Genomic DNA, 14,183 nt, shown 5'->3' with positions numbered 1-14,183 from the left:
AACATCCTAGGCTACATCGTTCTATTCATTGTGTGTAAATCCCACATCGGTAGAAATCTACGATAAACGATTTCGAAGTCCTCGTCGTTTTGACAGCAGGGGAATCCCTTGCTTTTAATATAGCGTGAAACGGCCCGCACGAAAATGAAGTAGATACTCCAGCGCAGTAGACTACTGCAATCATACTGCAAACATGCTTCAAATCTGCTTCGATGTGGGAGCTAATTAACATATTATATTTGAAACATGATTCTATCATGCTGCTAATCTACTGCATTTATGCTCCTCCTCTGTAAAAACCCTATGTAATGTTTGAAGTAGAATTGCAGTAAGCTATACTGCATTTCTACTGCAAATATGCTCCACACCACTACTGCGTTACTGCTTCTTTGCTACTTCGATACTACTGCATTTTCTTGCGGGGCTTTATGAAATGAAGCCGTGCCATTGGATCGGTATTTTTGGATTGACCCCGAGGTCAATTTATGTTTCTTATTCTCATTATTGTGCTGCTGACGATGGGTTTAGAATAAGCAAAGAAGAGTTTGCTATCATTGGCCTACCGATAGCATTTATTCATAGGCATGTATCGTGGAGTCATATTTCATTGCAATCATTCATATAATCAATCCAAAAATAGCAGTCCAAAAGGACCCCGTTTATCCTATACTTTTCATGATGAACTGCACTTTGCAAGTTTTCCGTCCCATACCGGGTATATCTCCAAAACTGACATACAGCATTGGTCAAAAAGGTTGTCCCACCCCCATTTCCATGTACTTTTATTTACAAATGATCACCTAACAGCTGTTAATTGTTAGAAATAGTGTTTTTTTTATTACGTATACCGTGTCTAACATGATTAATGGTTAAAAAAATACAAAATAGTGGTGAAAATATACATATTTTATACCATTTAGTAAAATTTATAAGAGGTACCCCCTCAAATCGACTGTTTCACTGTGACTTCTAAAGATGTAAAGAAATGACTATAAAATTAAAAAGACGCCATCAAATGTCACCAAATTCACACACAATTAGCATTAGGGTGTGCTCATTAAAGATCACGTGCCTAACAGCGTGTGCGTCTACCGCGTACTGCAATTATTTCCTGTAGACGGCGCGACAAGCCTTCAACATGGGTTACAATTCTGTTTTGTGGGATATTGTCCCATTCTTCTTAAACAAGTTGGGGGAGTTGGTCCACGTTTTTATGGGGTTGGTTCTCCTTTGCATTGCACACTCCAATACATGTCACAGTTGATTCGTAAGTTTGATATCAGGGCTCAAAGATGGTGGTTCCATCCTTAGACCATTATGTTTCTTCAACAAACAGTTGCCAGGCGAGAGATGTGAGCAAGTGTGCAGTCATGATAAAGCCTGAAGTTAACCCCAAAGTCAGTTCTTGAAGATGGAATGAGATATCAGCTTAGAATGCTACGTTCAGTGATCCCACAGGCACCTGAACCTGGCCATCCATCACTGGAAGGAAGTTGATTTTGATGCAGAATCAAATTATTTCTTGTATCCCATCGATGGTCAAAGAGGGTCCATAGACTTGTTAAAAATGCCTCTTGGAAGGGTGTGTGCAGGATAATATCGCCTGAGGTGTTAGATCAATCCGCATTTGGAGAACATTCCAAGCCCATGGTATTAGTACATTGTTCCTTTTGGAACAAAACGTAACAGGGGCATTTTGATGTAACATTCTCAACAGAAATCTCACTCCATTTGCAAGAGGTGACTTCAGGGATACTACTGGCTTCATTGTGACGACGCACTTGCTCACAGCTCTCGTCTGGCAAACGATTTGTTGCAGAAACACAGGGCTCTGAGGATGGGACAACCGTCTTTGAGTCCTGATATTAATCCTACTGAGCACCTGTGGCATAAATTGGAATGTGCATTGCAGAGAAGAACCAATTCCTAAATAATCTTGACCAATTCCGCCACGCTCTTTTGGATGAATGGGACAATATCCCACATTACAGAATTGTTACCCATGTTGAAGGCTTGTCGCTCCGTCTACAGGAGATAATTGCAGTACGCGGTAGACGCACACGCTGTTAGGCACGTGATCTTTAACGAGCACACCCTAATGCTAATTGTGTGTGAATTTGGTGACATTTGATGGCACCTTTTCAATTTTATAGACATTTCTTTACATCTGTAGAAGTAACAGTGAAACAGTCGATTTGAGGGGGTACCTCTTATAAATTTTACTAAATGGTATAAAATATGTATATTTTCACCACTATTTTGTATTTTTTTAACCATTAATCATGTTAGACACGGTATCCGTGATAAAAAGCACTATTTCTAACAGTTCACAGCTGTTAGGTGATCATTTGTAAATAAAAGTACATGGAAATGGGGGTGGGACAACCTTTTTGACCAATGCTGTATATATATATATATCAGCGTCAGCGCCGTCCCTAATAATTTTACGTAGTTAAACTTTTATCGTAGTCACAGACCTTTCATTTGACCTTGGTTGTCTTTCGCAGCGTATTTGAATCATGAATCTATAAGATTACTTTAGGCCTCAGGGTCATATAAATACATGTATAAGAAATCACTCGTTGGACCTATTTCTCTTTTCAATATTACACTACAAGCCATCTATACAAATGATCCATCTCCCACTTATGAAATACTTCTGAAATACGTGTGATAAAAAAGAAAGATGAAATCGACTTATATAAGGTTTCACCAATGTGACAAATACAGAACTTGCAGGAAAATATAGCACAGTCAAAAGGCTATATAGCTAGCATTCACTTTCAACACGAATTGTGTATTACATGTATATAACAACTGGTACTGATAAAATATCATATGATTGAGGCACAAATTTGATACCTTTTTACAGTGTTAAGGCGGGAAATTGTAGCTGTAGAACAGTTTATTTGAGTATAGTCTTGCATCCCTATCAAATATACCTTGGAAATAAAGTTCATGGTTATCGTCTCTTATAACAGGCATCATTTTAGTGTAGAAAGCCTTATAAAAAACACATTTGAGCAAAATTAAAGCAAAAAGGTTTAAATGACACACGTGTCACATCGGAAGTACCCACATATGAGAGTCAAAGTTTCAAATTTTCCAATGCCGCCTGTTTCACTAAAGTCTTTCAGTTTCACATTAGGAGTTGTTTGAAATGTAAAAAAAAAAAAAAAAAAAAAAAAAAAACTGCACAATTTAACACAGGCGCCACTGACAAGCCATCAGGTCCGACAGAAAACTTCTCAGCCAATGAGGACACACCATCTAGATTGACGCATGCACATATTTCCTCACCTCAGTCAGATTAGAGGTCCAGCCACAGCAGCGGCATTACTAATGATTTACATAAGGAAAAAGTAAACGTTACTATGGCGGCGGGTTTAAAACATTCACTCCTTTATTTCTTATTATAACATAATAAAACACATTCTTTATAGTCTCCAAGTCGCATGTTTGTAAAATACCTGAATTAATTTGTTCCATTACAATTCTTGTATAGTTAATTTAGTTCCAGAGGTAACTTGTGCTGTTCGGATTTTGGGTGTTTTATCAAAAATGTATTTCATTTTTAACGTCTCACGTACAAAATCAAAAAATATTTTGAGAGGGGGCACCTGGTTGATTTTCGATATCTGTTTCTTTGGATTTCTAAATATGTATATATATATATATCTTGCTACAAAAATGTTGCCCTCCATCCCTTTATAAGCACAAAGCGCCAGTTAATATTCACTCTTAGATGCAGCTATAGAGATTCAGTAATCCTACAATTGCAGCTTTTCAAAAGCCGTTTGTTTGATCAACCTTCGGTTGGTCTTCCCATAAATTGTTGTAGGAAATTCGCCAAAAGTGACATAGTAAGCGGGCGCAAGAGACAAGCCGTCAAATCCAATAGGAAACTTCTCTCTACACCACTCTTTAACGTGAGCCAGTGAAGAAGCCTCATCAAGAATGACACATGCGCAGATTTCCTCACCCAACCGGACGTCCGGTGCGCCTATGACGACGACATCTTTGACAGCATGGTGTTGTTTGAGGATTGCCTCGATTTCTGCAGGAAATAGTTTATCACTCGCTCGCTTGATCATGTCATCTTTACGCCCGCTAATTGTTATCCTGCCAGTCAAGCTCATAACACCGATATCACCTGTACGAAACCAGCCAGATGCATCAAACGCTTCTCGAGAAGCTCTCTCGTTGTCCACGTAACAATTGGCGTAGATGGTCGGCGAACGCACGCAGATTTCGCCGCTGGTTCCGCGAGGGACATCTCGATGGTTTTCATCGACGATTCTCACTTCTGTACCTTCGTAAATGTCTTCCCCGTCTTGGCTATTGTATGCCTGGTTGCATAGGGTGCCCGCCATCAAACCCACCTCTGTCGTACCTGTTATTGAGACAGTTCTTTAGTTAGTGTTTCTCAACATTAAAAGACCATCAAAAGTGTTCGTGTGTATTCGTGTGCGCGTGTCTGTGTTGGGGAAGGGGGTACTGCTCAAATATTCACGTATAAAGCAATCATAGCCAATTTATGTGTAGAAACAAAGAGAGAGAGAGAAAGTTATCGTACCGTAACATTCTGCCACAACTTCCACGTTCGTCAGCAGATCTAGTATATTCTGTATGACATCCAACTTCATTCTCTGACCCCCTGTCAGAATATACCGGAGAGAAGGCACAGAATGGACCGAGGGATCGAAAAGGGCGACAAGATCAACCATTAAATAGTGCATCATTACAATATGCGTACATTCTTCTCTCTTCAGGATTTCCATGACAAAATCCATGTCTCCACCACCAATCACCAGAGCAGAATTCACCGTCACTCCTGTCGCTCCAAACGCTGCCATACTAAGCAACGTCAAGCTACCGCCAAGCCCGGTAAAAGGGCGGTCGTTGAAGAAACAGCTGTCGTCCCCGATACTCGCCATGGCAAGGAAGGGACACTGGTGTAGATACTTGGTATGGGTATACTGGACTCCCTTGGGCTTACCTGTGGAATCCGACGTGAATAAGACCCAAAGAGGGTCCTCTGGGTTTGGTGCCACCCATCCCTTTTTCACCACGATGTCCTCCCAATTTTGTCCCTCTCCCGCTGCAAAGACGCTGCTGAGGGTCACAGTGCCCTCCGTGGTAACGTCAAATTTTGGACCAGAACTGATTACGTCAATTTTGGGACCAAAGATGATGACGTCTCTATCCACGTTCTCGCGTGATTTTCGGGTGAGTATCTTTCTGCAAACATCCACCTCTTCGCCTGTTCTTATGTACATTATGAGAGCACGGCATCTGTATTGCCAAACGTCATCTTCAAGGGTGGCCAAGTTGCTGAGGAGAAACGCGTTGCAGCCAATACGACACAGTGCCAGCTGAACAGAAAAATATTCAATGCAGTTTGGCGCGAAAAAAGCCACACGATCCCCAAAAGTATATCCACGCTGCAGCAGTGAAGCAGCCAATGTTTTGGACTGTTTCTGCAAAACAATAAGGACAATTAAAAATATACATCGTTAAGTGGTATTCTTTGTGAGTTAGTGGAGAGCGTCACGATCTGAGACATTAAATGGCTGAAATGTTAGGTTATTCTTGGTTACAGCCATTTGCAGAATTTTTGTTTATTGATCAATTAGGGGTTAACCAGTTTATCGTCAATTTGTCTACAAAGCAGGCCCGTAGCTAAGGGGGGTTCGGGGGGGTTCGAAAGAACCACCCTTTTTGCTGGGAAAAGGTCCACTCTGGGTACAATTTGATCTATGTACTTGAGGATTTTATGGTAAAAGGTCCACTTTTTCAGAAAACGAACCCGCCCTCTAAAATTGCTGGCTACGGGCCTTACAAAGTGTAGTCTTTCCCAGACAATCTTCCCCTCTTCAGAGAGCAGAAGGCAAAACGTTAAAATGATGACCCTTGACAGCAATTTGAGTCATTATTTGTATTACATTTCAACATCACCGACGTCAACATTTGGTTGAAACACCCTGTTACTCTAACTAACCCCCGAAGTGGCCTAAATGCGCAGAAAATGTCTGTTAGGAAGATTAAATTTTAAAAAGATTAAATTATCAAAAGCATATACTGGAATGAGCCCGGTATACCTGAAGTTCGGCAAAAATCAGACATTCTCTCTGCTGCCTGCTCTGGTAAACCACAGCGGCTGTCTTGGTGGGCAGTCGGTCCGCGGTGGAGTCAAAGATTTCCGGAAGAGTGACGTAGGCGTTTGGAGTCGACATCGGGGTATGGTGGTAACTTGTTTTACAGGAGTAAAATTTCCCCACGCGGTCCATATCTCAATATGGTAATATGGTTAATTCTGGAATTGAATGCATTTTCAATTTAGAAAAAAAAATATAAGTGAAAATATGCAGGCCTTATAAACGAACTGGCTGTTCGTTATCTTAAGACTTGGGTTTGTGATTGCGAACGTTGATTTAACGACTCAAACCGCGATATCATGGCGTAAAATCACCCTTGCATTATTGCCGTATTATATGTACTGGTAGTTCGGGTTGAGAAAAATAACACGTGTGTTAAAACAGCTTAGCAATTTCAATTTCAATTTATTTCTGTACTGGTACATAGATTGTCATGACCTTGTACAATATGATATACTAATGACGATACAATACAATTGGTGCATTACCATTTCTCTAGTTGGTTATTATGTTGCCTAGAGGCCAGGATGAAAGCTGGCCAAATTGTTTGTACTCTTAGATAATGCTTGCGACCACACGTTCACCCCATGATATCGCGGTATGCGCGATCGCAAAAGAGAGGATCGGGGTCGGCAAAAGCTTTTAACCTTTGTGAGGCCTGGATTTTGTATATTGGAAATTGTTTTCGTGGAACATAAAGTGCATCTGTGACTACATTGTTTGATTTTTTTGAAGCACAACGCATTTTTATAGTTATGGAGAAATAATGGCATAATGGCATTTGCACTAGAAGAAAGGGGTTTGGTTTTAATTATCAGTTGAATAATTTGGCGATGTTCTTTTTTTTTTTTAATGTCCTGATGTCCTGTTTTTTAGCAAGAATTGTCACTTGAGAAAGCCAATGCTCTATGGAATTCTTGCCTTCAGAACGTACGAATGACAAGGATACGTATGATTACCTTTCATCCACCAGATTTTACAGAAAGTTAACAACCAACCCAGAATCTATGTGGCGAAAATTAAGACTGAAATATTCCATAAAAATTTTAATCCATCTTTTTTAATGTACTTTTAGAGGTCTGTGATTATTTTGAACTTAATTTGATCTTTATGCTAATCTTCTAATCTTCTATTACATGTTCACAGTCAAAAAACAATAACCACCCCTCTTCTTTTACCTTTGCCACAAGCTGCATTCAGCCTTCACCTAACCTCAAGAATACGTTATTAATTTTTTTTCGTTTTCTTTTCAACTGCGTTACTTAATACACGGTGTGCGTGTGTAATTATCGATGCGTCTGACACTAATGTTACGTAGGCCTTGGCATATGTACGGTCTGTGTAAGTGGTCACGTATCTAGGGCATGAGGTAAGAGCGCTCTCTCTGTGCGCCCTTTTACCTGTATGAAAAAAAAAATATATATATATATATCCCAGATATTAAGATGGATTGATTATCGTAAGCATTATTATCTGTGGATGCATGCACACCTGAAATAAGAGGAGAGGACATCATATAATATATGTACATAAATTAAATCAAGTTCTGTTTATTCAGCTGAGCCTATAAACTTGACGCAATGTTGTGTGTGTACCTCTGGGTAACCGAGCCAACCTCTCCGTCTCCAAGACCTAGCGTGTATCTACTCAATTGCCTAGATTATTATTCACCGGGCATTGGTTTAATTTACGGTACCTGCATTTGCTACGAATTACCCCTAACCCTACCCTTTGGAAAAATATACTTGTACCTTTAACTGGTGTGTATACTTACCCGTTCTTTATCCTGTACGTATCTTGCGACTTGAAAGTACACCAAGAAGAGACGATTAATTCAGGTCTCCGCAGTTCTCCTCAGTTGACACCTTGCACTTCAGGGTATCTTGACGGCGAAAACTAGTCAACAAGCGGCGGGTTTACTGAGCGGCAGATTACTTGCTGTTTGTCTCTATTGGTTTAGAAGCCGACAGTCTGCCTCGACTCCGTATAGATTATTTTAATATTATAATGTAAAGCAGCGTACATGTTATATTATAAGCCACATGTTGTGCTTATAGGACGAAGAGTACGTAAGAACATATATTTTTTGAACTAGGTTGCGTAAGCCCTGTATTCTACACAGGTGGGATCCCCTGTTTTGTCTTGTGGGTTTCCAGTAATCCTCTTAGGGTTTTAAAACGTGATCATAAAATCACTTGACACTGGTACTTCAAGTTCTGTTAGCATAAAAACATTGAAATTTCTTACAAATTTTTTTTTGCGAATAATGTTGCTTTAAAATTATGCATTAAATACCATGCCCAATCAACTTGTCGTCGAACTCCCGTACGTGCATATATATATATATATATATATATATATATATATATATATATATATATATATATATATATGAATGACATGTGTCCTATCAAAAATACTAGCAGATGAAAGTCAAACTTTCAATATTTCCAGTGCCGTCTGTTTCACTAAACGTCTATCCCAGTAGTTGTTTGAAATATAAAAATGCACATATAACCCACTGACAGAGCATCAAGTCCGACAGAAAACTTACTTTTTACTAACTTTTAATGTAACCAATGAGGACACATCATCTACATGTATCATGAGACATGTCATATTTCCTTACCTAGTAATGATGTATATCACCCAAACCCAATAATGAGGTGCATTTCACATGCCAAAGTGTTCAAAAATAAAATTGAATGAATTCAAAGTTTTGATCAATTTTTTAAAACATATATGTGTATAGAACAAAAAATCACGACTGTCTAAATTTAAATTCAAATGTTAATTTTTACAAAGTCTTTACATTACGCAAAGAACCCTAAATGATAAAGTATGTTCCGGGTCATTTAATTTTATACCGCGTTCAGATAGATTTTGTAGTGATGCAGTCATAGTAAATTATACATGACGTAAGGATGTTTTGATAAATATTTAAACTGTAACTCAAGGGGCTTAACGTCATGGCTAATACTAGGTATCTACTTATTGCTATATATTGCTTTAAAATTTTGCCCTCTGTTCCTTTAAGCAATTAGCACCATTTATGATTCACTCTTAGATAAAGTAAGCCTATAATTGCAGCTTTTCCAAAGCCGTTTGCTTGATCAACTTTCGGTTGGTTTTCCCATTACTTGTGGTAGGAAATTCGCAAAAAGTAACATAGTAAGCCGGTGCAAGAGATAAACCGTCACGTCCAATGGAGAACTTTTCTTTACACCACTCTTTAACGTCAGCCAGTGACGACACTTCATCGAGAATGACGCAAGCGCAAATTTCCTCACCCAGCCGGACGTCCGGTGCGCCAATGACAACGACATCTTTGACGACATGGTTCTGCTTGAGGATTGCCTCGATTTCTGCAGGAAATAGTTTAAGCGTTGCTCGTTTGATCATGTCATCTTTACGTCCGCTGATTGTTATCCTACCATTCAGGCTCATAACACCGATATCACCAGTACAGAACCAACCAGTTGCATCAAACGCTTCTCGAGAGGCCCTCTCGTTGTCCACGTAGCAATTGGAGTAGATGGTCGGCGAACGCACGCATATTTCGCCGCTGGTTCCGCGAGGGACGTCTCGGTGGTTTTCGTCCAAAACTCTTACTTCTGTACCTTCGTAAATTTCTTCCCCGTCTTGGCCATTGTAAGTCTGGTTGCATAGGGTGCCCGCCATCAAACCCACCTCGGCCGTACCTGTAGTTAAGACAGTTCTGTACTTGGTGTTTCTACAGTGTATATAAACATGAAATAATCATCAAAAGAGTTCCTGTGTGTGTGTGTGTGTGTGTGTGTGTGTGTGTGTATGCGGGTATATGTGTCGTGGAAGGGAAGTGCTATTCAAAGATAAACGTATTAAACAATAATAGCAAATCTATGTGTAGAAACAGAGAGAGAGATTGTGAGTAATCATACCGTAACATTCTGCCACATCTACCACGTTAGTCAACAGGCCTTGTATTTTCTTTATGACATCCAGGTTCATTCTTTGACCCCCTGTAAGAATGTGCCGAAGAGAAGGCACCGAATGAACCGAGGGATCGAAACGGGCGAAAAGATCAACCATAAAATAATGCATCATTGATGTATGCGAACACTTTTCCTGCTGAAGGATTTCTATGACAAAATCCATGTCTCCACCACCGACCACCAAAGCAGAATTCACTGTCACTCCTGTCGCTCCAAACGCTGCCATACTAAGCAACGTCATGCTACCGCCAAGCCAGGTAACAGGGCGGTCGTTGAAGAAACAGCTGTCGTCCCCGATACTTGCCATGGCAAGGAAGGGACACTGGTGTAGATACTTGGTATGGGTGTACTGGACTCCCTTGGGTTTACCAGTGGAACCAGACGTAAATAAGACCCAAAGTGGGTCCTCCGGGTTTGGTGCCATCCATCCCATTTTTGCCACGAGGTCCTCCCAGTTCTGTCCCTCTCCTGCTGAAAAGACGTTGCTGAGGGTCACGGTACCCTCCGTGGTGACCTCATATTTTGGACCAGAGGTGATGACGTCATTTTTGGGACCAAAGATGATGACGTCTCTATCCACGTTCTCACGTGATCTTCGGGCGAGTATCTTTCTGCATACATCCACCTCTTCGTCGGTTCTTATGTACATTATCAGAGCACGGCATTTGTATTGCCAAACGTCATCTTCAAGGGTGGCCAAGTTGCTGAGAAGAAACGTGTTGCAGCCAATGCGACTCAATGCCAGCTGAACAGAAAAATATTCAATGCAGTTTGGCGCGAAAAAAGCCACACGATACCCAAATGTATACCCACGTTGCAAAAGTGATGCAGCCAGTGTTTTGGACTGTTTCTGTAAAACAATTAAGGCAATTTTTAAAAAATCGTAAAGAAGTATTCTTTGTGAGTCAAAGGAGAACTTCACTATTTGGGGCCTTTTTTTAAACTTTTTTTATGACATACTAAAAAAAAAAAAAAAAGATTTCAAGACGTGATACATTGTAGTAAAGAGAAACATTCACTGCTTTCCAATGTTATTCCAATGTCAAGAGAGTGAAATATATTCGAAAATAAAAACAAGTATTAAATTTTTCTTTGCAACCGTTTCCCGTGCAATGCTTTCACTGTTGATTTTGGTGTTATTCATTTCATCATCATTTTCACAAGTCTACAAAATGTAGTCGTTTTCCAAACAGCCCTCCCCTCGTCAATGTTTGAATGAAAACCCCTGCTTTTCTACCTACATTTAGCCCCTCAAATTCACAAATAGTCAAAATTCACAAAAATAACTGTTGGGAAAAACAAAATTAAAAAAAATCCCCCCAAAAAAGATTTTTAAATATTTAAAAGCAGATACAGGTATAAACCCGGTATACCTGAAGTTCGGCAAAAGTCAGACATTCTCTCTGCTGCCTGCTCTGGTAAACCACAGCGGCTGTCTTGGTGGGCAGTCGGTCCGCGGTGGAGTCAAACACTTCCGGTAGAGTGACGTAGGCGGTGGGAGTCGACATCGGGGTATGGTGGTAACTTGTTTTATAGGAGTAAAGTTTCCCCACGCGGTCCATATCTCAATATGGTAAATTCTGGAATTGAATGAATTTTCAATTAAGAAAAGAAATCCAAACAAAGATATAAAGGCCTTGTAAACGAGCTAGCCGTTCGTGATCATAAACCTTGGGTTTGTGATTGCGAACGCTGATTTAACGACTTAAACCGCAATATCATGGATAAAATAATAATAATGATTATAATTATAATAATAATGATAATAACACCTTCATTACTCCCGTATTGAAACTAGTTTGGGTTTGGAAAATAACTAATGTGTATACAGCATAAGTCCCGAAACCTAGCCAAATTGTTTGTGCTCTTTTATGTGATAATAGCGACCGCCATGATACCGCTATTTGAGTCGTTTATTCATGATCACAAAGGAAAGGCTTACTATCGCTAAAGGCTTTCATCGTTAATGAGGCCTGGAATTTGGAATTAAAAATAGAATTGTTTTCGAGCACCATAAAAGGCATCTGTGACTTCATATCGACCATTTTTGAAGCACTTAGTAATGGAGAAACAAGGAAGTCCTACATGTAGCGTTGACATTGGAAAAAAATGTTTTGGTTTTTATAATTACTTTTGTCTGCTCGTTTCATTGTTTGCAGCCAACTTTTTGTTTCACAATAGCGGCCACAATTTTAGACATATACGCATGAAATTTTTATTCATGCCCAGCTTAAAGCAAGCTTTAAAAATTTATCACTTTAAAAAACTTCAGAACTATGGAATTCCTTTTTTCAAAACATAAGGTGACAAGGATAAGTTGGATTATTTTTTAACCACCAGATTTTCCAAAATTAAGATCTAAAAACCAATCGAGATTTTTGTGGCACAAATTAGGAAGGAAAGATTCCAGAATACTTCAATCCCATTTACTTGAATAAACCTTTATAGGCATGTGTTTATTTCTAACTTAATTTCATCTTAATCTCTTTTTTTTGTGTGTGTTTATTTGATCTCATACTTTTAATGCGCCAACCTTGTCCATTAGCTAAATTGCATACACTGTGTGCTTAACAAATTTTGTTATTACTGAACAACAGCAAATACTAGTTAACTTTAACAATCAATTATTTATTTTTTCCATAACATTATTAACACTCTCCGTCACGCGTCACTTAACGCGCAGCGTACCTGTGTAATTATTGATGCGTCTGTCACTAATGTCACATAGGCCTTGGCATACAGTGTTAAGTGGCGTATTTAGGGCATGACCTTTCGAGTGCTCACCCTGTCCGTCGTTTTATACTAAAAGTACCTGTATTCAAGAAACGACACAAAAAATTACACATTAAAAAATACAATCCCAGATGTTAAGATGGGCGACATTTCAGTGATTATCGCGGTCACAACTATCTGTTGATACATGTACACCTGAAAGTAGAAGACGTACGATATGTATAAAAAATCAAGCTCAAGGCCTCTGTTTCTCCAGCTGAGCTGTTGACCTTGACTGAACTTTGTCAGTGTACCTCTGTGTAAGCTGGCCAACCTCTCCGTCTCCAGGATCTAGCGTATATCTACTCAAGTATTTATAGACCATTGATCTATTTAAAGGTACCTCCCTTTGCTACAAATTACCCCTACCCCCACCCTTGAAAAAAATATACCATTAACTGGTGTGTATACTTACTCTTTATTTACCCTGTAAGTATTCTGTGACTTGGAAGTCCACCACGAACAGGCGATGTATTCACGTTTTCCCAGTTCTCCTCAATTGGCACTATGCACTTCAGGGTGTCTTAAGGGCGAAAACTAGTCAACAAGCGGCTGTTCTGCTGAAAAACAGATTACTTGCTGTTTGTCTGTGTTGGTTTTAAAGCCGACAGTCTGCCTCGACCCCGTACAGATGATTTAAATATTATCATATAAAGCAGCGAAGTGCTATATCCTAGGTCACAACGTGTGCTTACAGGGTGAAGCGTACGTACGTGTAAGAACATACTGTAGCTAGGTCGCACAATTCCTATATTCTACACAGGCGGGATCCCTTGTTTTGTTTTTGACGTTTCCATATATTCCCTAAGGGTTTGAAAACGTGGTCATTGAGTCGCAAGACACTGATACTTGAAGCTCTGTTAGAATTAAAACATCATGTAAAAGTTTTGCTGAGAGAAATCCTGCCTAATTATTCATTACATAAATCCAAGCCGTGCCCAAATAACTTTTCGACCCGTACGTGCTGCTATAACTGTAACTGTAACTTAAGCTGATCTAGGTTGTCTTTCCAAGCGTACGCGCGCGTTTTGAATCAATATATAGGGTTAGGCCTCAGGGTCATACATACTGTATACATATATAAGAAATAACTCGATAGGCCTATTTACCTCCGCCAAGGAGGTTATGTTTTCACCCCTGTTTGTTTTTTGTGTCATCAACATAAGTCAAGAAGCTATGGACCGATTTTGATGAAATTTTCAGGAACTGTCAGAAGTGGGCCAAGGAACAGATGATTAGTTTTTGGTGGTGATCCGGATCAAAAAATCAATCAATAATT

General features: G+C 39.6%; 2 protein-coding genes across 2 annotated transcripts; both read right to left on the bottom strand.

Moving 5' to 3' along the window:
• Positions 1-3,384: 3,384 nt before the first annotated feature.
• LOC106169277 (medium-chain acyl-CoA ligase ACSF2, mitochondrial-like) lies at positions 3,385-8,203 on the bottom strand. Its single transcript, XM_013548688.2, has 4 exons — positions 7,933-8,203; positions 6,102-6,316; positions 4,577-5,480; positions 3,385-4,393 (listed from the first exon to the last, which is right to left on the bottom strand). Exons 2-4 carry the CDS (start codon positions 6,288-6,290, stop codon positions 3,771-3,773), a joined length of 1,716 nt encoding a protein of 571 aa, XP_013404142.2. The 5' UTR covers positions 6,291-6,316; positions 7,933-8,203; the 3' UTR covers positions 3,385-3,770.
• A 428-nt stretch (positions 8,204-8,631) lies between these two features.
• Positions 8,632-14,007, bottom strand: LOC106169276 (medium-chain acyl-CoA ligase ACSF2, mitochondrial-like). The gene is made up of 5 exons (XM_013548687.2): positions 13,320-14,007; positions 12,821-12,944; positions 11,506-11,712; positions 10,079-10,982; positions 8,632-9,859 (listed from the first exon to the last, which is right to left on the bottom strand). Exons 3-5 carry the CDS (start codon positions 11,692-11,694, stop codon positions 9,237-9,239), a joined length of 1,716 nt encoding a protein of 571 aa, XP_013404141.2. The 5' UTR covers positions 11,695-11,712; positions 12,821-12,944; positions 13,320-14,007; the 3' UTR covers positions 8,632-9,236.
• Between the last annotated feature and the right edge of the window lie 176 nt (positions 14,008-14,183).

The sequence above is a fragment of the Lingula anatina genome, chromosome 5 (genome assembly GCF_051362555.1).
Source record: "Lingula anatina isolate TDL-2025a chromosome 5, LinAna3.0, whole genome shotgun sequence".
Lineage (NCBI taxonomy): Eukaryota > Metazoa > Brachiopoda > Lingulata > Lingulida > Lingulidae > Lingula > Lingula anatina.
Note: the sequence above shows the minus strand (reverse complement) of the source record. Positions and strands in the feature narration are given on the sequence as shown.